Source organism: Miniopterus natalensis, chromosome 7 (genome assembly GCF_054644295.1).
Source record: "Miniopterus natalensis isolate mMinNat1 chromosome 7, mMinNat1.hap1, whole genome shotgun sequence".
Taxonomy (NCBI): Eukaryota; Metazoa; Chordata; class Mammalia; order Chiroptera; family Miniopteridae; genus Miniopterus; species Miniopterus natalensis.
The window spans coordinates 1,330,889-1,355,086 of record NC_142087.1 but is presented as its reverse complement, the minus strand read 5'-3'; the positions used below and the strand labels follow the sequence as shown (position 1 = coordinate 1,355,086).

The window sequence follows — 24,198 nt, the reverse complement described above, 5'->3', positions numbered from 1 at the left end:
AGGTGCCTGGCCTCAGGGAGCCACATTTTCTGGGCTGCTGTCAAGTGGGTGCCTTCCAGTTTGTCCAAGCTCTGGGAAGCCCTGTGCTTCAGACTGCATCATCTGTGCTCTTCAGGAGTGGCTGAGTGTCCTTGATTCTAGCTCTCTCTGGGCCACCCTGTTGGTCCCAGCTCCCTGCTGGAGGACTCCAATTTCAGAGCTTTGCAATACAGAGCAGTGCAGAGCAGGGCAAGGATTTTGAACAACCAGGTACATGATCGACACAGGGGACCAACAGCACTGACTGCAATGGAGAGGTCAGGATGGGGAGAACTGTGTGTGCATTGGGTTTAGCAACATGAGAGGCACCAGTGACCTCATTTCCCCTTTGGTGGACCATCTGGCCTTAGGAGTTTCAGCTTCCTGTCTGCTGCTAATCTCTCGGTTGCCTCATCATTTCTTGCCTGCATCCTCAGCTCTGCTAACTTTTCTGTAACTACAGCTTCATACTAAGTTCTCTCCATTAAACTTGGGGGGGCTCTCTCCTAACTGGGTGGTATCTGCTCATCCGCTGGCCTCCTTAGGTCCATTCTCCTCATTTCCTTGCTGCTTGCTGCTCAGCAGTCTGACCTGGGAGGACTGCATCTACTGGCCTTTTTACCTCTGACTTCCAGTTACCCAACCAGAGAGAGTCCTGGAAGGAGATCTGAGGAGAGAGGGAGGAGAATGAGATGGGTATTTATTCCCCTGGCTCGCCCTTGTAGTTGGCTGTGTCCTTGTCCAAGGTCATGACTCCTCTCAAACAGCGCTCTCTCCATACTGTCCTCCTCTGGGTGTGGTGAATGCTCCATGCCCCTACTCCTAGCCCGTTAGAGCATAGAGCAATGCTGTCACTGGCCCTGGGCACCACCCTGTGCTCCCTATGACGAGTGCTACCTCCTTCTTGATGGTCTCCTACTTTGCAGTGTCTTCACCTCATGTCTGTCAAACACAGAACTGCTGCTCCTTTGAGCCAGAGCTGCTTTCCAAATGCCAGGTCCAAGATCAACAGTGAGTTGGTATGGAGTTTTCAACAAATGAAATTTTCTTTTAAGCTTTTTGGTGTGCTAAATGGTCTTTACAATTTAATTATAATGATGGCCAATGGAAATTGATTTTTAAAAGTTAATTGTGATAGAATAACACTAAATTTTCCTTCTTAATCATTTTTAAATGCCCAGTTCAGTGGCATTCAGTACATTCCTATTGTTGTGTAAACATCACGCTGTCCACCCTCAGAGCTTTTTTATCGCCCCAAACTGAAACTCTGTACCCATTAGAACACTAACTCCCCATTCCTCCTCCCCCAGCCCCTGGCAACCACCATTCTACTTTCCATTTCTATAAATTTGACTCTGATAGGGACCTCATATAAACAGAATAATATAGTACTTTCCTTTTGTCTGGTTTGTTTCACTGAGCATAATGTACTTAAGGTTCATTCATATTGTAGAGTATGTTAGACTCTCCTTCCTTTTCAAGGCTGAATAACATTCCAGGAAATTGATTTTTTTTTTTTTAGGTGTTCTCACTTTGCAAAATAAACAGTTAGCAACCCAATGTCACCCAAATGCTTCTGAAATGGCCCTGACCTGTGAAATCACATGCCTGGCTACCACTGGACCTTAGTGTGAAATGCGGACTCCTCGCCCTGTGTCGCAGGTCCTTGAGACCCAAAGCCTCTCGGGTTCCTGTCAGCCAGCCACATGGTAAGCGTGGTGAGTCATGCTTTCTCAGCATTCCTTAGAAACCACCTCCATGTCGCAGCCTCCATGCACCTCCAGCATTCATTCTTACTTTCCTCTCCATCTGGGATCTTTCTCATTTTTCCTAATTTAAATTCATCCCAGGTTTGCAGGCCTTATCCTCTAAAAGAAGCCTAATGCACTCCAGGTCCCCTCGCTTAATGTCTTCCCTCTCACGGTTTACATCACTTCCCTATCTTTGATTTCAGCTGGGTCTGCATGTTCATCTCCCACACTGGCCTATAAGCACCTGAGGGAGATTGCACCTGACTCTCCCCTATTCTCATTTGTTCCTCTGCAATGAGATCCTGGGGGCCATCTTTAGGCCAGGGGCTGTCACAGGCATTGGGGATACAAAAACAAAACAAACCCAAGGTTTGATTTTACGCAGGGGTCAACAGGCTCGGCCTGAAGCTGGTGAGGCCCTCATAAGAGAATGGCTGTAAACTTCCTGACCATCTGCTTAGCTCTTCGAAAACATTATTGTTTGTGACTCCAGATTCTCAGATGTGTCCTGGTTCAAAGTCTGGACCTGTGTTAAGGCAAATTCATATTTTTACCTCTATATGTGCAATGATCTGAATGTTTGTGTCTCCCTCAAATTTATATGTTGAAATCTTAACTCTCAAAAATGATAGTGTTAGGAGGTCGGAACTTTGGGAGTGCAGTGGGCAGTTAGTTACACATGAGCATAGCAAAGACCATAGGCCAGGTACAGAAGGTCACCAGAAAGCCACGGGTGCCTACCAATGGGGAAAACAAGGACCTCCCCTGCCCAGGGTAAACTTTCCTCCCCTAGCATATCCCTGGTCATGTGGTTTAGACTCCCTGACCTTTCATATTGCTGGTCATGTGGTTTGGACCCTCTCCTGGCCTTTCCCCCCTGGCACGTTGCTAGTCATGCTGGTTATATCCCCTTAGAGGGGCAACAAACAAGGAGGCTAGAGAATAGCCCTAAACATTAAGCGTCCAGGACAATGAGGTTCTGACCCACATCAAATACATTTAGGCCTCAGTTGTGTTTCAGCTTCACGCCCAGAAAAGCAACAAAACCAGACAAGTAACGCCATGGCTAACATCAGGACCAGCTGCATTGACTAATGACCCCTGGAAGGATACACCTGGTAAGCTGATGACTGTTCTATTGAGAGCCTCCCCTGGGACCTCCCCTAAAATCCCTGCCCTTACAAGCCCTTAGGACCAAGGACTTCCTGGGAGCTTACCCTAGCCTTTCCCCTTCCCCTTTTCTCCTCCACCCCCATGCCCAGGTCTGTTATCTTTACCTCTCTCTCTCCTAAGCTCCAAGGGTCCTTCTTTTGCCTCTGTAACTTGTTTCCTAGCCCATTTCTTCTACCACTCACTTCTTTCACCTCTGTGACTTTCTAAATAAACTTTCTCTTATAGTTTGAGTCTTGGCTCTGAATTCTTTCCTAGACAGAACTCAAATACTAGGTTGCTGAACCAAGGTCTGGTCTGACCCCACCAGTCTAACACCTGGTACCATTCTCGCTGCCAACAGAAGATAATTAGGCCATGAGGGTGGAGCCCTCATGAAGGGGTCCCTTATAAAAGAGACCCCATGAAGCTCATGTAAGGACACATGAGAAATCTGTGGCTCAGATGAGGTCCCTCACCCAACCATGCTGGTACCCTAATCTCAGATTTCCAGACTCCAGGACTGTAAGAAATACATTTCTATTGGTTATAAGCCACCCAGTGTGTATTGTGTAATAGCAGTCAGAGTGGACTAAAACAATATGTAAAATCGCATGTTAGCCATTTTAAGGGGTACTATCAAGGAAAACCATGCCGAATTCTGGGTTCCCACTGGGAAGAGGTTCTAAGGGATGGGACATCAGGTGATGCGATGAGTAATTCACAAGGCAAAGTAAAAGCACGGATGGTCTCACTTTGCATCTAAATAGGAGGCCACAGAAGTTGAGCAAAGGGGAACACTGACCCCTAATTTGAAAAGAAAGTTCAAGTCATGTGCTCTGCCTGTTTTGATTTCCCAAAGGTCATAGTCCTTGCCAAGTTAATGTTTCCTTTGCTGGGTATACATAGCACTGCCCAGTGACTAAGTTCCCAAAGGACAAGCTGAATCATCCTTATACAACAGAAAGAAAACCCATCTCTCTATCCATCTGGCCACCCACCCATGTGGTCTTGAGAAGACTCATTCCCTAAACTCTCCCTGGATTGGAGCAGTAGCCCCATCCCCTTAACCAGAACATAGGGTGTGCAAGCACCCACTATCCTCCCAGCCACCTAGGGATCCATAGAAAGTTCAGGCAGAGGCTCTTTCTGTTTGCTGCATCCTCAATCCACATTCAACCATTGGTGCCTTTTTTGAGTCAGGTCCCATGCAGGGGTCTGGGGTCCACAGATGAAGTAGTCCCTGTCCTTGCCCTCAGGAGCTTTAAGTTGAGAGAGACAGACAAGCATTTGGAAAATTATATTAGAGTGTAATCTGTGCTACAAATATGGGAATTCCCAAGGGAGGAGGGCCGGGGAAGACTTTCCAAAAGAGATAATACACAAGGCAATCCCTGAAGCATAAGCTTAGGTAGATGAAGTGAAGGGGCACTCCTGGCACAATGAACTAAAGTGGCAGAGGTGTGTTCAGTATAACTCATTCAGAGATTATCAGAGAGTTCTAGGATGCAGAAGAGCTGGCTTCTGCCACTCTGACCACAAGCCCAATTTCTCTATCTGGTCTATGAAATAATGAATTCCAAAGCCATACACTGTCACTCCACCATATTTCATTTGTTAGAAGCAAGTCACTGAGTCCAGTCCATGCTCAAGGGCTCAAGGAATTGTACGCTTCCTCTTGTTGGAGGGAGCGTTAAAGAGTTTTAAAATGACTACAGTCCACCCAGTGCTCACACATTATTTACTATCCTCCCTCTTGCAAAACCTATACACCCTTCCTAACACCACCCCCAAAGTCCTAGCCTACTACAGAATGAGCTCAAAGTCCAGAATCTTTGCATCCAAACCCAGTTCTGATGCGAAGGAGGCCCCTTGGGTGCATTTCCTTCAGTGTACCTCCTCAGGTACAGTTGCTCTTAATTTGCAGACCTGTGAATTCCAGGGACAAGTTGTCTGCACTCCTGCTCCTACTCCCACCCCCAAACATACAGTGATAGGACAGGCATAGCAAAACCCCTATAGACGTTCTTGTTCAAAGGGGACAGCGATGGGAGGCACACAAGTGTCCCTAGTCCCCACAATTCTGAAACACAGCTGGGCAGATACGGGAAATTCCCTGATTAGGACTCACTCTGACACTGGCCTCTCCGTGCTCTTGGTTCCACCCTTGTACCCTTTGCTCTGCTCTCCAGTCATCCTTTTGTTCCCATGAAATGAGCCCATATTTGCATCTGTGTGCTTTCTGGGACTGCTTCTTGTCGGTGGAATTGGGGCAAGGCAAGGGGGGCAGTTCCAGAAGTCTCTTTTTATTTTGTACTATCACTCATCCTTTTAGTCCAAGCTCAAGGCTGGCACTGTTTTGCCAATATAATTCTTTCAAAAAACTCTGTGTGTTTTCCATGAATCTTATTAAGGTTCGCTCCTTTAGACAACTGGCACCTCTTTGAGATGAGTTCTTCTCTACCTTGGGCTTTGTCTAAATGACAACTTTAAGATTTTTGAAAGTCCTACTGTTTAACCGAATACTCTGAGGTCCCACTTTTGATCTTTTTGAGAACTTAACAAAAGATTTTACAGCCACACACTTGGCTTCATCTTTAAACAATCCTTTCCTGGCATGACCCTGGACTGCATCTTTGCCTGGAAGTTATTAGTTAATTTAAGCATCATTTGACATCTGGAGAAGCAGGGAATTTTTAAAACCAGCAAGTTTGGTCCCTTTTTACTTAATAGTCCTTTTGGCTTATCTCTCTTCTCTCACATTTTAATATATGCAGCAAGAAGAAGCTAGGAAGCACCTTCAACATTCTGCCTGAACATTTCCTTACCAGATTACCCAGTTCATTTGGCACATTTTCTACTTTCCGTGTTACTGCAGATGGCAGCGTTGCTAAACTTTCTGCTTAAACTTTCCTCCTTCCCTGCTCCTTATACACTGTAAGACTATGGGCTCTTTTCTGATTTTCTAGCGCCTTTTGGGGGTGTCCAATCTCCAAGTCATTCTTTTAGTGGTTCCTGTTACCACCTATTATTCTGCCTTTTCTATTCTAGTTTTAGAGCTCTGCTCACACTACTTCCCGATTCCAGGCCCCTGACATTCAGTCATTTATTCTACAAATTTTGTTGAGCACCTTCTGAACACAAGGCATTATGCTAAATGCTGGGGAATTCCCGGGGACTAAGATAGTCTTTGCTTTCATGTTCTAGTGGGGGAGACATGTCAATTAAATAATCCCAGAAGCCATGGTAAAATTAAAACTGAAGGGGGTGCATGAAGGAAAATTAGAGGCCCCTCTGCAGTCACATAATCTGTCTTGGTGGGTGTGTGCTTAGGGAAAGCATCCCTGAAGATGTGACATTTAAGTAGGAACCTCCTGAGGTATGGATGAGATTCCCTTGGGGAAGAAGACAAATAGCATGCGGAACGTTTATGAGTGAAGGAGGTTGGTGTACGTGAAGGTCAGCCCAGAGACCTGGGGGCTGGAGCAGAAAGAACAAGGCAACAGCTCCTGAGAATGAGTGAGAAGGCTCGGTAGAGATGGGCCACCTCAATCTTCGGTGATCGTCCTGGCATGTGGGCATTAAGCCATTCAATGAACATTTAGCATCTATCATGCGCCATCACTGTGTACTGGGAATACAACAGTGAAGACATCGCACCAGTTTCCTGCCCCCAAAGAGCTTAGAAACTAGTGGTAGAGACAGATGAAACAAATAATAAACAAGAAAAAAATCTCAGCTATACAGCGAGAGCGGTGAAGGAAAATGCAATGGAGAGTGGCTAAGGGACTTTACACTCTCTGACCTAGAGCAGCTTCTGGAAGGCTCTGCATCAGATATTTGACCTGTAAGCCACTCTGTGCAAGTGAGAGAGGGCAATGCCTCTGGAGCATTGCAGAGGAGGCCGTCCCAGCAGAGGCCAAGGCGAAAGCCTTGAGGCTGGGGCAAGCTTGACGTGTGCAGGCAATGAGCAGAGGCCCAGGTGGCAGAATCCAGGCAGAGAGAGCCCCCAAGAGAAGTAAGGCTGGGAAGGGCATAGGGCAGGCCTGCTGCGGGGTGGCAGGAAGGGCAGTCCAGGTGGAAGGGGCCCTCCAGACAAAGGCTGGAGGACTTGAAGCAGTGGGCGGATTTATTCTCCTCTGTGTTCTTTCCCCCTGACTCTTCTTGGTCCAGAGGGAGACAGATAACCCTGCCTGAGGCCGGACTGGTCAGGTGGGGGGCCAGGGGAGGGGTCGGTGGCCTCCAGACTAGGTGGAAGGCAGCGCTGGGAGAAGAGGAATTGCCTAGAAAGGCAGGCTGGGCACTGAGCAAACAGAAACCCGACCAGCACCGAGACACGCAGGTACTGTCTCTCCCAGGCTCACGGAGGTCACACGGCAAGGATTTCTCTTGGCTCAACCTGTGATAGGAAGTTGACAGGTTATATTTCAGTGAAGGAGCGCGTGCAAACACCCGGCTTGGCCCGTTCCTTCTCACCAGCGCCGCCTTGCAAGCGCTCGGCACGTCGGGGCGCGGGGACCTTTGCAAAGCCCAAGCTCTGCGGCTCCGGGAAGGGCCCGCGGCAAGTCTCCGCGGGCGCAGCGGGCGCGGAGAGGGTGAGCGCGGCGCCCAGCGGGACGCCCGGGAGCGGGTCCTGCCCCGCCTCGCCCCCGCCCCGCCCGCCTCCGGCCCCCCGCCCCGCCCCGCCCCGCGCCTCCCCCCCGCGCCTCTCCCTCCCCGGCTGCGGCCTTGGCCCCGGCTCCGGGACTGGCGGGGGCAGGTCCCACCCCTCCGCCTCCCAGAGCCAGCCCGCGCCAACCCGGCTCCCCGAGCTCAGCGCTCAGAGGCCCCTTCAGGCCCGAGACGGCTGCCCCTCCTTCCGAGCCAGGTGAGTCCCGGGCGCCCCAGTCTGCCCCCCTCCCCCCGAAAACCAGGCTGCTCCCGCTCGCCGCTCCGGGCCGCGGGCGCTCCGGGCTCAGGTGCTCCGGTGAAACCCAGGAGCCTCACCGAGGGAATGCGGGGGCCTGGGGTGCCGATCTGGGCTCGCCTTGGGGCCGCCGAGCCTCCAGCCTTGTCTGGGGTCTTTAGGCTAAAGGGCCGCGGCAGGGCCTGGGTAGGGACCCTGGGCAGGACCTTACGGAGCCCGCACAGCCCCTGGGGGTGGGCGCTATAGGCCCTGCCTACGGAAGAGAGAAGTGAGGTTTGGAGAGAAAAGCGAGAAAGGTGACAGGGATGGTTCTTGACTGAGGAACAACAGGTCCCCCTTTCCTAAGTTCCTTACCCCATCCTAGGGACTGGGAAAGCTCCCCTGGGATTGGTGCAACAGGAGCGGGAACCCCAGAGCCCCAGCAGGACCCACAGCGTGGCTCTTGGGATTGCCCTACTCAGAGCTCCCCTCCCCTCCCTCGCCTCTTGGGAACCCTCATTGGCCACCGGCCTAGGAAAGACAGAAATCTCCCCGAGGGGCGGTAGAGACAGAGTTGAACAAGCATTCCCAGACTCGGGGTTAACGGGGGTGGGCTCTGGCGTCCCTCCCACTCCTCCCTGCTCTGTTCTCAGGCAAGTTCTTAAGCTCTGACTCCTAGTGTCTTGGGCTGAAACCGGGAAGGGCCACAAGCAGTGGTACCTACCTCCTGAGGCTGCTTGAGAATTGCATGAGATTATGCACTGTGTCTGCCCATAGGAGGCCCTCTGTGAAGGTTGACCGGTTGTTAACCTCTTTGCAACAATGTTGGGAACAGTCCTGTGATAAATAAGGAAACTGAAGCTCAGAGATGGAAGTGATTCAACACGGTTGAACCCAGGTTTACAGCCTCCGGTGCTCTACGTACCCTGCACTGTGGCCTGTCCCCTGTGCCCAGGACCTTAGGAAAGATACTCTCCCAGGGAACCCTGGCTGTGGGTGGGAAAGTGTGCTGCCAGCCAGGTGCCAAGCTGAGCAGGCCGATGGCTGGAGAGGAGTCAGCTTTGGGCCTTCTAAGTGGCAGTGAGAGGAATAGGGCACCCTGTGGCTGAACGAAGGCTGACTGCCTGGTAGCTCCGCTGAGCCTCTGCCCCTCTGGAGCTGCATTACTGGGTGGGCCTCAGGACTACAACGGAACAAGTGACTCAGAGCTGCTCCTGCACAGCACAGCTCCACCCCCTTGGGCAGGGTCTGGTAGCTGGGTCCTGGGGAGCCAGTCCTGGGTGGGAGTCTGGGGTAGGAGACCTGGGAAGCCATTACAGCCTTACTGCTGCCGGGGCAGCCCACAGCGTCCCCACGCACTGCCCAGGGCAAGGACACTGAGCAGTGCCAACTCAGAAAGGAGGCATAAGCTGGGAGGCTGCCAGGCGGCCCACGTGGGCTCTGTTTTCTCTTCTTTCCAGCCACCCCCTTCCCTGCACCTGATCTTTCTTCTGCCAAAGACCCATGGTTAACTGAGGCCCCTCTCACCACTCACCTGTGACAACCGCCCCTCTGGGTGGCTACTCCTAACTTCTTCCAAAGGAATCTTTTTTGTACCCCTTTATTTTTCCACAAGGAATACATGCCCAGTGTAGGGAGGAAAAAAAAAGCCCTGGCCAGGTGACTCAGTTGGTTGGAGCATCCTTCCATACACCAAAAGATTGCAGGTTCGATTTAAGGTCAAGGCACAGACCTAGGTTTCGGGTTCCATTTCCGGTTGGGTTGCATATGGGAGGCAACAATGGATGCTTCTCTCTCTCTCCCTTCCTCTCTCTCTAAAAAAAAAAAATCAATAAAAACATATCTTTGCTTGAGGAATGAAAAAAAAAGAACAGCATTCTGGTAAGAAAAGGGTAAATGCAGTCATTCCCCTCCACCCACCCCAGAAATCTCAGACCCCCAAAAACTATCCAGGGACTTTTAACATTTCTGTGTGAATTCTTCAGGCCTTTCCACTGCAAGTACATAAACATAGGTGTTTGCACACACGCCTTAAAGCATTGTAGCGGTGTGTTACTTGTTTGGGTGTTTTGGCTTATAAATTCCTGGGAATGAAGCAGATTATGTTATCATTTCTAACTGCTGCATGATTTAAACAATGTGTGTAATTATTTTAAAATATTCCTGTCTTTATTTGCTTGTCCAAGCATAATTTAGAAGTGAAATTGTTGAGTCAGAAGAATTTTTTTAGGATTTTGATATTTATTGCCAAATTTTCCTCCAAAGAGTTTGTACCAGTTTATCAGTGCAGCGAGCTATCTATTTTTCATATACCACTATTAGCAGTATATAAGATTGTCCATTTTCCATAGGCTAACCAACATCACATATTTATACTGATTTAAATATCTTCCAATTTTATAGGAGAAAAATAGTCCTTTGTTTTATTTTACTTTTTTTTTTTGATTACTTGTGATTTTAACATATTTTTATTTATCTATTAGCAGTTTTCTTGGCAAATTGAGTCAGAGACATAAAATTTTCATGTGTGAAAGTTTCTCATATACTTTCTTTTACATTCCTCCTGTAGTGTCAGACTTGTAAAGCCCAAAATTTACCGGCGTTTTCTAATACTTCCATGTTTTCTTCCTATATTTAATATTTTAAATATTTTAAAACCCAAATGAATTATATTTTGGTGTAAGATGTGAACCATAGAGCTAATTAATTAATTAATTAATTAAATTAATAGATGTGGTGTTTTTTGGAACAATTTTTTTAAAACTTCTGTGCTCTACCTGTTAATTCCTCTCCCTTTCCTCCCCAATCCCTGGCAGCCACAGATCTTTTCACTGTTCCCCTAGCTTTGCCACTTTGAGACTGTCATACACTTGGAATCATACAATAGCCTTTTAATATTGACTTCTTTCACTAAGCAATATGCATGAAAGGTTTCTCCGTGTCTCTTCATGGCTTGGTAGACCATTTCTTTCTAGCGCTGAATAATATTTCATTATATACTCACCTACTGAAGGACATCTTGGTTGCTTCCAAATTTTACTAATTATGAACAAAAGCTGCCATAAATTTCCATGTGCAGGTTTTGTGTAGACATAAATTTTCAACTCATTTAAGTCAATACCAAGGACTCTGGTTGCTGGACTGTAAGAAAAGAGTATGTTTAGTTTTATAATAAACTGCCAAACTGTTTTCCAAAGTGGCGGAATTATTCTGCATTTCCACCATCAATGAGTGAGAGTTCCTGTTGCTCCATCAGTGATTTGGATTTTAGTCATTCTTATAGTTGTGTAGTGGTATTTCATTGTTTTAATTTGCCATCCCTATAACATATGATGTTGAGCATTTTTTTTGATGAGATGTCTGTTCAGCTCTTTCCTCCACTTTTTAATTGGGTAGTTTGTGTGTTTTTTATGTTGAGTTTTACAGGTTCTTTGTATATTTTGAATCCCAGTCCTTTATTAGATAACTATTTTGCAAATAGTTTTTTTTTCTATCTATGGCTTCTTTTTACTCTAACAGTGTCTTCTGTAGAGCAGAAGTTTAACTTTTAAAGAAGTCCAATTTATTATATTTTTCTTTCATGGATTGCTCTTTTGGTGTTGCCCCTAAAAAGCCAAACCCAAAGTCACCTAGATATTCTCCTGTATTATCTTCTGGGACTTTTACAGTTCTGCGTTTTATATTCATGTCTGTATTTGATTTTGAGTCTTTTTTGTGTGTGTGCGTTATATCCAGCTGTTCAAGAATCATTTGCTGCAAGTCTATTCTTTCTCCACTGTATTGACTTTGCTCCTTTGTTGAAGATCAGTTAACTATATTCGTGTCAGTCTATTTCTGGCTTCTCTACTCTGTCTACTGATCTACTTGACTATTCTTTTGCTGATACCAATTAATATTGTCTTAGTTGCTAAAGCTTTAAAGTATGTCCTGAAGTCATGTAGTATCAGTTCTTTGACTTTGTTCCTCTCCTTCGATATCATGCTGCGTATTCCAGTCCTTTGCCTTTCCATATAAACTTCAGAATCAGTTTGTTAATATCAGCAAAATAGCTGCTGGAATTTTAATTGAGATTGTGTGAAATCTATAGATTAAGTTGGAAAGAACTGCTATCTTAACAATATTATGTCTTCCTATCCATGTATATGGAATATCTCTCCATTTATTTAGGTTTCATTTGACTTCTTTCATCAGAGTCTTGTGGTTTTCCTTATGGAGATATTTTGTTAGATCTATACCTAAATAATTTCATTTTTGGTACTAATGTAAATGTTATTGTGTTTTAAATTTCAAATCCCAGTTGTTTATTGCTGACATATACGAACCCACGGACTTTTGTATGTTAACCTTGTGTCCTATAACCTTGCTGTAATTGCTTATTAGTTCCAGGAGTTTTTTGTTGATTCTTTGAGATTTTTTGCAAAGACAATCATGTCATCTGTGAACAAAGACAGTTTATTTCTTCCTCTCCAATCTGTACAGGCTTTATTTATGTCTGTGTTATTGCATTAGCTAGAATTTCTAGTGGGATGTTGCACGTGAGTAATGAGAGGGAACACCCTTGCTTTATTCCTGACCTTGGTGGCAAGCTTTTGGTTTCTCACCACTAAGTATCACGTTAGCTGTAGGCTTTCTGTAGATGTTCTTTATCAAGTTAAATTCTTCCCTATTCCTAATTTGCTTAAAATTTTTATCATGTATGGGTGTTTGGTTTTGTCAAATGCTTTTTTACATTTATGTGTTCATATGATTTTTCTTTTTTAGCCTTTTGATGTGATTGATTACAATAACTGAGTTTTGAATGTTCAATACCTAGAATAAATCCCACTTGCTTGTGGTGTATATTTTTTATACACTGTTGGATTCAAATATTCATTCTTTGAAACAGATTATAGAGAACTAGTATAATTTATTCCTTAAATGTTTGGTAGAACTCACCAGTGAACCCTGGCGCTTTCCATTTGGGGATGGTATTAATTATTGATTCAATATCTTTAACAAATATGGGCCTATTTCTATTGTGTTTCTCCTTGTGTAAGTTTTAGTAAATTTTTTCTTTCAAGGAATTGTTCCATTTCATCTAACATCAAATTTCTGGGTGTAGTTATTTATAATATTCTTTTATTATTATTTTAATGACCATGGGATCAGTAGTCATGGCCCTTCTTTCATTTTTGATATTAGAAATTTGTGTCTTCTCTGTGTTTTTTGTTGTTTGGTTTGTTGGTTGGTTTGTTTGTTTAGTTAGTCTGGCTAGAAGCTTATCAATTTTATTCATGTTTCAAAAGAAACTTCTGTGGTTTTGTGATTTTCTCAATTTACTGCTTTTAGTTTCATTGATTTTTGCTTTAGTTTTTATTATTTCCTTTTCTCTGCTTACTTTTGATTTAATTTGCTCTTGTTTTTCTTGTTTCCTAAAGTGGAAGCTTATTTTATTGATTTTAGATCATTTTTCTTTACTATTATGTGCATTTAATGCTATAAATTTCCATCTACACATTGCTTTAACTGCATCTTTCTCATTTTGATGTTATATTTTTATTTTCATTTCATTTAGTTTAAAATATTTTAAAATTTCTCTTGAGACTTCTTTCACCCTTGTGCTGTTATAAATTTCTATATATTCCATTGTGATCTGAAAGCATACGTAGTATGATTTCTATTTTTTTTAAATCTGTTAAGATGTATTTTACTGTCTATCTTGGTGAATATTCCATATGAGCCTGAGGTGAATATGTATTCCGTTATTGTTGGATGAAGTATTCTATAAATGTCAGTTAGTTCAATTGTTCAGTTCACCCATGTCCTGACTGATTTTCTACCGTTGGATCTCCTACTTAGTGGGGATTGACAGAGGGGTGTTAAATCTGCAACTGTACTAGTATATTTGCCTATTTCTCCTTAGAATTCTGTCAGTTTTTGCTGCACATATTTTGATGCTCTGTTTTAGGTATATACACATTAAGGATTGTTATATCTTCTCAGAGAATTGAACTCTTTCCCATTATGTAAGTGTTTCTCTTTATCTGTAATAATTTCCTGTGCTTTGAAGTCTGCTTTGTCTAAAATTAATGGCGCTATTTCATATTTTTTTAATTAGTTTAGGAGGGTATTTCATTCTCTATCCCTTTACTTTTAATGTATCTATGTTTTTATGTTTAAAGTGGGTTTCTTGTGGACAACATGTAATTGAGTCTTGATATTTTGTCCACTGTGATAGTCTCTATGTTTTACTGTGTTTTAATTGGTGTATTTAGACCATTGATGTTAAAAGTGATTATTGATATAGTTGGATTAATATCAAACATATTTATTACTGTTTTCTATTTATTGCCTTTGCTTTTTGTTTCTTTACTTTTTTTGGGGTTTACCACTCTTTCTGACTTCTCTGGTTTTAAACTAAGCATTTTATATGATTTCATTTTCTTTACTCTCTTAGCATATGAATTACAAGGTTTTTTTGCATTTTTTTAGTGGTTGCTCTAGAGTTTTCAATATACATTTACAATTAATCCAAGTCCACTTTCAAATAACACTATACTGTTTTATTGGTGGTGCAAGTACCTGATTTTTCCTTTCCATGGCTTAGCATCAATACTGTCATTTTACTAATCAATAAGCTATAAGGCTATAATCACCTAATATATTGCTGCTATAATTATTTTGAACAAACTGTTATTTATCAAATCTAATGCTCTTTCTTTCTGTATGTAGTTCTGAGTTTCTTAATTATCAGTCCCCCCCTTTTTTGAACAACCTTTTTAAAGATATTTTGTAAGTCAGGTTTATTGGTGACAAATTCCCTTCAGTTTTGTTTGTCTGAGAAAGTCTTCATTTCTTCTTCACTTTTGAAGGATAATTTTACTGGATACAGATTAGATCCAGTTCTAGCTTATGGGACTGAAAGCTTTTCCTCTAAGACCAGGAATTGACAATGAGGCCCATTTTCACCCCTGCTATTTGTGATTGTACTGAAAGTTCTAGCTGGAGTAATTAAGCAAGAAAAATAAATAAAAGGCACCCAAATTAGAAAGGAAGAAGTGAAACTATCTATTCAAAGATGAAATGATCCTATAGATAGATAATTCCCCAAAATTCACAAGAAGTCTGAGCTAATAAATAAATTCAGCAGAGTTGCTGGGTATGAGCTCAATATGCAAAAATCAGTTGTGTTTCTTATACAGCGAACAATCAAAACAGAAAATTTTCAAGGCAATTCCTTTTCCAACAGCATCTAAAAGTAGAAAATACCTAGGATTTATCTAAGGAAGTCAAAGACTTGTACAATAAAAAGTATAAAATATTGTTGAAAGAAATTAGAGAAGATCTAAAGAAATGAAAGACATACAGTGTTCATGGATAAGAAGACTTAATATTGTTGTCAATCCTACCCCAAGTGATATACAGATTTAGCACAATCCTTATCAAAATACTAAGAGCTTTTTTTTTTCAAAAATGAAAAAGGCAATCCTAAAACTTATTGCAAAGGATCTCAAATAGTCAAACCAATCTTGAAAAAGAAAAGCAAATTTGGAGACTCACTTTTTTATTTTGAAACTTACTAAAAAGCTACAGCAATCAAAACAGTGAGGTACTAGCCCTGGTTGGGTGGCTCAGTTGGTTGGAGCATTGTCCTGTACACCAAAAGGTTTCAGATTCAATTCCCTGTCAAGGCACATACGTAGGTTGTGGGTTAGATCCCAGGTTGGGGTGCATTCTGGAGGCAATTGATAGATGTTTCTCACATTGATGCTTTTTCTCTCTCCCACTCCTTTCCTGTCTCTGAAATCAATTTAAAAAAAAGATATTAAAAAAAAAAAAAATGATCAAAGGACCTGAATAGACACGTCTCCAAAGAGGACATACAGATGGCCAACTGGAAGAAACAAAAGGGGGACTTCTGAAGTAATTCTTTTTCTGGGTGTTAATTATAAGGGTGTTTTCCATTTGTGAAGATTCATTGAGCTACATACCAATGTTTTGTGCACTTTTCTGTATGTATGAGGCTTGTAACTTCAATAGAAATTTCCCCAAAGTATGTATGTTTTTGTAAATAAACAATTTAAAGAAATGTATCAGGCAAATAGGTTTTTCAGATATGAGCGTGGTGAATGAATGAGCAGAGAGAGACATTTGCATGATCTAGCTACTTGTCATTCCACATATCTTCCTTCTTCCTGGCCAGTCCAGTGGCACCCCTCCTCAGGCCCAGGCCCCTTGCTGCTTCCTGGCTCAAGGGAATAAGCCTGATTTATAGGCTTAAAGTCATTTGAGGCACATGGCATCTTTTTCACTAACAAATGAGGAAAATGAGGCTTGATGTGACTTGACCAAGATCACAGACTGGTTAGTTACAGAAATATGCTCAAATATACTTCAGGGAACTTGACACCCAGTGTTCCATGCCAATTTAGAGGATTTTGAGTAGGAATCCCTAATTCTACAATCTCTGTGCAGCTCACCCACTGTAACATCTAAAATCTGCTCCCTTCCCTTGTGGAACCTTTTCTTGGCCCTTTCACGGTGCAGTCTCCCTGAAGTGGCCTGCCACGAGGAGGCCCCAGAAGGGGGCTGGGAGGCTGGGGAAGAGGTGGGCAGGTGAGGCGCTGTGCAGCTGCCGCACTTGGACCAGGGTCGGCTTCCTTGGGGCCAGCAAGCCCTTTCTAATGCTGCAACTTTCTTCCTTCCCCAGGTCCTTCTGACCCGCCCTTGCTGCCATGAAGATCGCCGTGATTGGCCAGAGCCTGTTTGGCCAGGAAGTTTATAGTCACCTGAGAAAGGAAGGCCATGAGGTCGTAGGCGTGTTCACTGTCCCGGACAAGAATGGGAAGGCGGACCCCCTGGGTGAGTGGGTGACCTAGGAGCAGGGAAATGGAGCGTCCAAGAAGGCAGGTAGCATCGCATGGGAGCAGAAGCCTGCAGGAACTTGTGGTGGGCTGTGGGTGTCCCTGATTGGGGGCAGCCTGATACGGTCCACCCTGAATCTTGCTCAGGTGTCAATTGGCTGCCTGGCTTTTCTGGAACATAGTGGAGAGCCCCACCTTGGGAGTTTCGGTTCAGAGGGATGGAAAGGGGTCTGGGGATTTGCATTTTTAACAAGTTCTCAGGTGATGCTGATGCCCTTGGCTCTAGGAAGAGCACAATTTGAGAATCACTGGTTGAACTGGGGACCTCAACAGCACAGCAAGATGCAGGGATCCTCAGCTCAGATTCACAGACTTTCCAGGAACACTCACGCCTCCTTCTCAGGCCTGAAATACACAGAACCTGGGGCCAGACTTAGGAAAGGGGCCAGTGGGGCTGACCAGGCACAAGGCTTTGGTTCATAAGGAAGAGTCAAGTCTCTCCAGGCAGCAGTGCAGGCCTTGTTCTTAGATCTCATCTCACTGTGGCCCGTGACATAGCCTGAGCCCAGCCCCAGCCACTAAATGACCTCTGACACCAGCTCCTGAGCCTGGACCCAGACTGAGCCTGGCTGGGGCTGCTACTTGACCTCACCTCAGATGTCCTGCAGAAGTATTCCCTTGGTCACAGTGGGAACAGCTTTTGCAAGCACAGTCCAGTCTGCTCACACTGATCCCACCCTCCTTCAACACCCCTGGATACCAGGGTACAGTCAAGGGCCAGATGTCAGGAGCGCTAACAGAGAATCAAGTACAAGCAGGTGCCCAATAGGTGCTAAAGAGGGGCAGGCAAAAGAGGACTTGAAGTGACAGGTATAGTGACAGCAGGAGGCAGCTGCCACCTTTAAGGCTGGGGAAATCGAGGGGAGAAGTTGTGACTTCTAAAACTTGGAATTGGGGAAGCCATAATGCAGACCTGTGAGGCAGGTGTGCTGGCCGTGGGGGCTGTTAACAGGGTGGGGAGAGGGGCGTGAGGGCTGGGACTTGGACCTCGGACTGCAGACACCAGCAGGAGGGAATTGTGTGCACTGAGGCTGGATCTGCAGATATTGGGAAAACTACAGACAGACTCAGCTGCTTCTCTGGGGTGAAGAAGTGAGGCTGGGGTAATGCTCACAGGACAAGAGCTCTCAGGAAGGAACGACCCCTCCTCTCCACCTCCAGTCTGTCAGGGGCCTTTCAGCACTCGTATTGACAGTGCTTTTGTGGTTTGCAGGGTCCCAGACTCCACCCCAGAGAGAGGAGAAGGGTGGAGAAATAGTAATTTGGTGATATTCATGGTGTGAGGCCGTGGGGAGTGGCATGAGGACAAGAGGTCAGCTGTTGGGGGTCAGGCAGGAGTCTGACCAGACAGAGCAGCCCCTGAAACCTCACCCTTGTCTAGTGCTGTCCCCTGTGCGCTGCTGGGTGCAGCCTGGCTGGGCAGTGGGGAAGGCTGGAAGGGACAGGCCTGGAGAGGAGATGCAGGAGTTCCTTGGTGGGAAGGAGAGGTGGCCATGTGTGGGTGGGTGCAAAAAGGGGCCAGTTTGTCATTCTCTGTTCCACAGGCCTGGAGGCAGAGAAAGATGGAGTGCCAGTGTTTAAGTTCCCCCGCTGGAGGGAGAAAGGACAGGCTCTGCCTCACGTGGTGGCCAAATACCAGGCTTTGGGTGCTGAGCTCAACGTCCTGCCCTTCTGCAGCCAGTTCATCCCCATGGAAGTCATCAATGCCCCCCGCCATGGCTCCATCATCTACCACCCGAGTCTGCTCCCCCGGCATCGAGGGGCCTCGGCCATCAACTGGTAAGATGGCAAAAACAGCCCCCCTGCCTGAATTGTCATTCTCCCCTAGCCCGGAGCTTTGCTCTGGGGCTGCGGAGCAGGTAGCATGCAGGTGCTGATCCTGTGCTGCCAGCCCGCATCACACGCCGGATTGGTGAAATGTTATCAGTCAGCAAGGGCACTCGAGAAACAGAGATAGGCATCGCTAAGTACTGCCAAGTACCCTGCATTCCCCCAGGGCACTTCAAAGTGGGCATTCGATGTTGCCATCTTGCTCTGGGGCCTCAGAAACAGTGTGTCAAGGGGCTTGCTGGAGGCCTCACCCAGGAGGCTACCAGGATCACCAGCCCGGGTGATGTGCCCAGAGGTCTGCTCTAACCTCCACCCACTGGCACCCTCTCAGAAGCACCCCACCGAGAAAGAGATAAAGATGTGTTATGAGAAGTACTAAGAAGACAATAAATGGGAGCTGTGTCTGGTAGGTGGGGCAATTTTGATGAGTAGTCAGGGAGGGGAGACATCTGAACTGGGAAAAGAGAGTGGATTTGCAGTCAGCCTGATCTGGTTGGAATCCAGATACCAAGATCTAAGCCACATCTCTGCACTTCTCTGGATCTCAGTTTCTTTAAAGGGGGCATGCAGTGCCTGTTTCACCAGTTGGGAAGATTAAGTTACATGAGGCATATCAGACTTTTATCACAATGCCTGGCACCTGGCTGGTGTCAATAAATAGCATTTTCTTTCTCCTTTCCGCTCTTGCCAGAGCAGGCATCGATCCTCCCAGGGGTCAAGGGGAACAAGGGGGTGTGTTGGAGGATGGCAGGGGCCATACAGGCTACCCCCGGGGCATCCTTTTCTGTGGTCCTTCCTGTTAGACTCAGGGTTTCATTCTTCTGTTCCTTAGGACCCTCATTCATGGAGATAAAAAAGGGGGGTTCACCATCTTCTGGGCAGATGATGGCCTGGACACTGGGGACCTTCTGCTCCAGAAGGAGTGTGAGGTCCTTCCGGATGACACCGTGAGCACACTCTATAACCGCTTCCTCTTCCCTGAAGGCATCAAAGGGATGGTAAGAACTGGGAGCTGGCCTTGCCACATGTGCCCCTTTGTCACAGACACCCTTTCTAGGCCCAGCCTCCCCTGGAGCTGGCAGGGAATTTGTTCCCCCAATTCCAGGATTCTGGAGGGAGAGAGCTCTCATTTCAGAGTTTCAAAGAAGCATGATTGGGACATGTAATATATTGTATTAGGCAGGACTCTTGCTTACAAAGGACAGAAACCAACTCAAAAAGCTTTAGCCAAAAGGGAGACATTCTGGGCTTATTTAATAGAGAAGACTAAAGGCAAGGATGGTGTCAAGCATGGCTGAGTCCAGAGGCTTAAGCCATGTTACTAGGATTCTATTTCTCTCTTTTTCTTCACCCTGAATCTGCTTTTCTCTGTTTGGTTAGCTTCATTCTCAAGTTGCTTGCCCTCAAATGGGAAGAAAGATAGTCACTGGTAGCTCAGGGTTTACACCTCTGGGCTCCAGGGGAAGGGAAATCTTCTTTCTCCTGGAATTCATGAATGAAAAATCAGAGTAGGCGGTGATTGGCCAATTTAGGGGTCATGTGATCATCCGGAACCAATCACAGACCAGGATGAGGGAGTACTCTGATTGGCTAGCCTCAGTCACGTGCTTCCTGCTGTGACTTTGTTTCCCTGGGTGGGGAAGGAAGGCTGGTCCGGTTTTCCGCATGTTATCAGAGGAAGACACAAGAATGAGGGAGATCGGAGGCACTTAGGCTTGGCCCAGCAGGCACACCCCACGCGACCGGACTCCAGAGGGGTTGGTGTGTGCGGGGTGCGGGGGGGCTGGTGGTCCCGCGGGCGGGGCCTGCCCGCGGTCCCCCAGGGGGAGAGCATTTGCTGTTTGGAAGCAGCGGTAAGCACAGCAGTGCTGTGAAGTGCTCACTGCTGCCCAGGGTCAGCTGTCCCCTGGCCCTTAGCCAGCCTGGTTTGCCGCCACCTTTTATTTTCCAGGTGTGCAAAACTACATTCTCTGCATTCTCTCCCATGCAAAGGAGACTTGCTGGAGATTTGATATGAGAGACAGAGAAAGGGGTTACCTTGCTCATCTCACAGAAACAATTAAACATTCCTTTAAGACTGCGCTGTCCAGTAGGGCAGCCACCAGTCACATGCAGCTGTTAAATTAGTTAAAACGAACTCGAAAGTTGAATTCCTCAGTCTCACTAGCTACACGTCAAATCCCCAGGAACTACGCGTGGCTGATGGCCACTGTATCAGTACAGACATGGGGCCTGCTCGTCACCACAGAACATTCCACTGGCAGTCCTGCTTTAGACATTGCTGACACTCCCATCACGTCTCAGGCTCGCTGTGCCTGGGGGCTCTCCGCACAGCCTCTTCCTCACAGTGAGCTCAGGCTCCTTGGCTGCCCTTCCCCCCCATTCCTTCTCCCACAATCTACCTCTTTCCTTTAACAGAGAAACTGCTCCCTGCTTAATCTCAGACCCCCAAAACCGTCATGAGCTCATGACCCATTCTCCTTACCAGGCAGGGAAGGTTTTAGATAAAAACATGGAAATTTGTGTGTATGTTCTATATGGTCTTCTAAAACCTTGTGTAGTAGAGAGGGGTATTCTATATAATCTTCTGAAACTTTATGTAGTAGAGAGGGTGGGGTTTTGTGCCCATTGTACAGATTGGAATTGGAGTTAGACTAGCTCTATCTCTTCATACAGGAGATATTTCTTGGGTGCCTGTTGCGTGCTAGGGATGTATGATTAGTGTGGGGCAGGGTCCAAACTCAATGTGAACCCAGGGGATGGGAGTAAGGGAAAGGTCCTAATACTGGGATTGCCGACCGACCGGGCCTCCCCAGGTGCAGGCTGTGAGACTGATTGCCGAGGGCAAAGCCCCCAGACTCCCTCAGCCCGAGGAAGGAGCCACCTACGAAGGCATTCAGAAGAAGGAAACAGCCAAGGTGAGTGCCAGGACTCTGTCCACCCTGAAACCTGTCTGTGCTGGGTCTGGGGTGGGGAGAGTATCTTAGGGAAGCTGAGGTTCTGGCTGGGCAGCCAGGTTGTAACTGTTTAAGGCCAGAAGAGAGGGCTGCCCAGGCTGGGGAAGCGTGGACAAAGCTGTGGAAGGGGAAAGGCATGGGCACTCAGACAGGCAGGGAACAGGGGCCTTTCGGGTTTTTTTCCGTTTCTCTTTAGGAAGAATGGGCAGGCAAGGTCCCCAGAGAGAAGCGTGTGTGTGTGTGTAAAATCACCTGTAGTGCTGGAAGTCTCTAAGATGAGGAATGAGAGCTAATTCAGTTCCTCAAAGCTGTCATAGTATAGTAGCGGAGCCTTGGGTGTCCATGGGCTGTATCTCTGCGCAGGGCTTGTGGGTGCTATATGAGGATTTGTGTGAGTCTTGTGGGCCAAGAGAAGCTGTTGGCGGCAGGGCACTATGGGATGGGCCTGCACTTTGTGCTGGGGACTCTGTATAAGCCTTGGCCATCTTAACAATGGAACATTATCTTTCCCAAACCCTTAGTTTGTGTTTACTCAACCTGTGAAAATCTGAGGATCAGAGAGCACCCAGGGCATGAGTACCAGGGAGACACCCACCCAGCTCAGGAACTTGGACTAGTGTCTAAGAAGAAGCCACACTTCCCAGCTTTGTTCCCCGGGCTTCACCTACTGTCAGTGGTCAACAGGGCTGGAAGGGAGGAGGGCATAGGTGTTATCCAGATGGTCAGCGAGTGGAGAGACACCAGCTGAGCAGACATGTCCTGCCCCACAGATCAACTGGGAGCAGCCAGCGGAGGCCATTCATAATTGGATCCGTGGGAACGACAAGGTGCCGGGCGCCTGGACAGAGGCTTGTGGGCAGGTGTGTTCATGTGTGGCTGGGACTGAGCTAGATGCACTGGTGTGCCCCACTGACTGCAAAACTGGCTGGCAAATAGCCACTGCCCTGAACTCCAATCCCACTCAAGTGCCCCCAGCCACTTCAGCCCCTCCCTGAGGACCATGAGACCTACCCAGAGGCCTGGTGGCTAAAAGGTAAAAGGACAGCACAGCTCAAGGCCTTCAGGCCCTGCAGCAAGTCTGAGGTTGAGCTATATTGGTTGTAAAATATTTTGACTCTCGCCCCTGGGCTCTCAGACTCTCACCCAGGCCCACCCCTGACTTCGACTTAGCCCCAGGGGGAGGGCCAGCATGCTTAGGCCAGGGGCTGGGAAGGAGGCAAGTCAGATGGTGCTACAGGCTCTCTCGAGGGGGCAGGGTCTGGCAAGACCGTGAGCAGGAACTTTGTCTGCACCCCATGGAGGGCAATCCTGTTCTCCACAAAGTCCTAGACTGTCCAAACCCCTGATCACTGACCAACTGCCCAGACTGTGTCCTGGAGTCCCTCTGCTGTCCTCACCACCACAGGACCCTTTTCAAAGTGAACAGTGCTTGGTAGCATCCCCAGGGCAGGTGTCCTCACTTTGGGGGGCCTTGAGCAAATTTTCTCCCAGTGTCTGTCTACCTGAGATCTGAGGCTGGGGGCCAGTACAAAGGGTCTTAGGGGCACACAGGACTTAAAGGCTCCAGACCTTGCTTGTGCCCCTGGAGGCAGAGTCCTGGGCCCATATTGCACTGTCCCCGCTCCCACTTCATCTCCTTAGCTCTGCTCAGCCTGCCTAGGCTGCCAAGTGTGGGGACCTCTTCTCACTCACTGCCTTCTGGTTTTCCTGTCCTGTCTCCAAATAGAAGCTGACATTCTTCAACTCCACGCTGAACACTGCAGGCCTGGTGCCTGAGGGAGAAGCCTTGCCCATCCCGGGAGCCCATCGGCCAGGGGTGGTCACCAAAAAAGGACTGATCCTCTTCGGGAATGATGACAAAATGGTAACAATGCTGTTGTGGGTCACATGTCTCTACAGTTGTCTCAAGACCACACAGACTTCTGTCCAGGGGTTCTGGTCCTATAGTTAGAACCCAGGCAGCTCTGGAGGAAATGAGACGCCAAGTTCTAGGAGCCATGCGTGCCCCTGCCCACTGGGCCTGCCCGCTTCCTTGTTCCAGGGAGGCTGGCCTCTTGCTCCTTCTGACCAGGTGTGCTAACCAGAGTGAGGTGTCCTGTGAGGGTGTCAGATCAGGGAGAAGCTCTCTGCAGGGAGCCCTTCACTTGAGGCCTCGAACTAGTCTTACTGAGTGTCTCAGCGCCACTGGTATGGCCATTAAACCACTGTGCCTCAGTTTCCTTCTCTTTGAAGAACCCTGGAGTCATACCAGGCATATAGCATGCTCTGATTTGTATTAGCAGACTCTACAACTCAGAAACTGCTAATATTTATGGAGCACTTTCTGTGTGCTGGGCAGTTTTAAAACAATTTATATGTATTAAATTTAATTCTCCCAACAAGCCTATGAGATATGTATTAATATTATACCCATTTTACAGAGGAGGAAACTGAAGCCCAACCTCGTTTGTGGCAGAGCTGGGATTCAAGCCCTAAAATTCTGGCTCTGAGGCTACCAATTGGCTATGATACTCTATTAGTGCTCATTCCATGCAGTGGTTGAACAGGGGGGGACCTTAAGGTATCAGGGGCAGGGAAGAAAGAGGACATGCAGGGGACTGTGAGCACTTTAGGGAATTTCAACAAACCCTGTGGCTGTTGACCATTGGCTGCACTGGTGTGTGTACAGGCCAATCTATCTTGATTGATAAATGCAGTTGGAAGAC

The 24,198-nt window shown here is 46.8% G+C and overlaps 1 protein-coding gene across 2 annotated transcripts in view; it reads left to right on the top strand.

Annotated features, from left to right (window-relative positions):
- Positions 1 to 7,702: 7,702 nt before the first annotated feature.
- Positions 7,703 to 24,198, top strand: part of ALDH1L1 (aldehyde dehydrogenase 1 family member L1) — a 49,631-nt gene continuing 33,135 nt past the window's right edge. The window contains exons 1-8 of one of the 2 annotated variants that reach the window (XM_016197310.2): positions 7,703 to 7,785; positions 13,751 to 13,808; positions 16,493 to 16,644; positions 18,251 to 18,485; positions 19,369 to 19,534; positions 21,353 to 21,454; positions 22,264 to 22,353; positions 23,220 to 23,357. In XM_016197310.2, coding sequence (XP_016052796.2) covers positions 16,518 to 16,644; positions 18,251 to 18,485; positions 19,369 to 19,534; positions 21,353 to 21,454; positions 22,264 to 22,353; positions 23,220 to 23,357 — 858 coding nt within the window. In that variant the 5' untranslated portion in view covers positions 7,703 to 7,785; positions 13,751 to 13,808; positions 16,493 to 16,517. The remainder of the gene's footprint in view (positions 7,786 to 13,750; positions 13,809 to 16,492; positions 16,645 to 18,250; positions 18,486 to 19,368; positions 19,535 to 21,352; positions 21,455 to 22,263; positions 22,354 to 23,219; positions 23,358 to 24,198) is intronic. The other variant, XM_016197311.2, reaches the window with a different exon arrangement.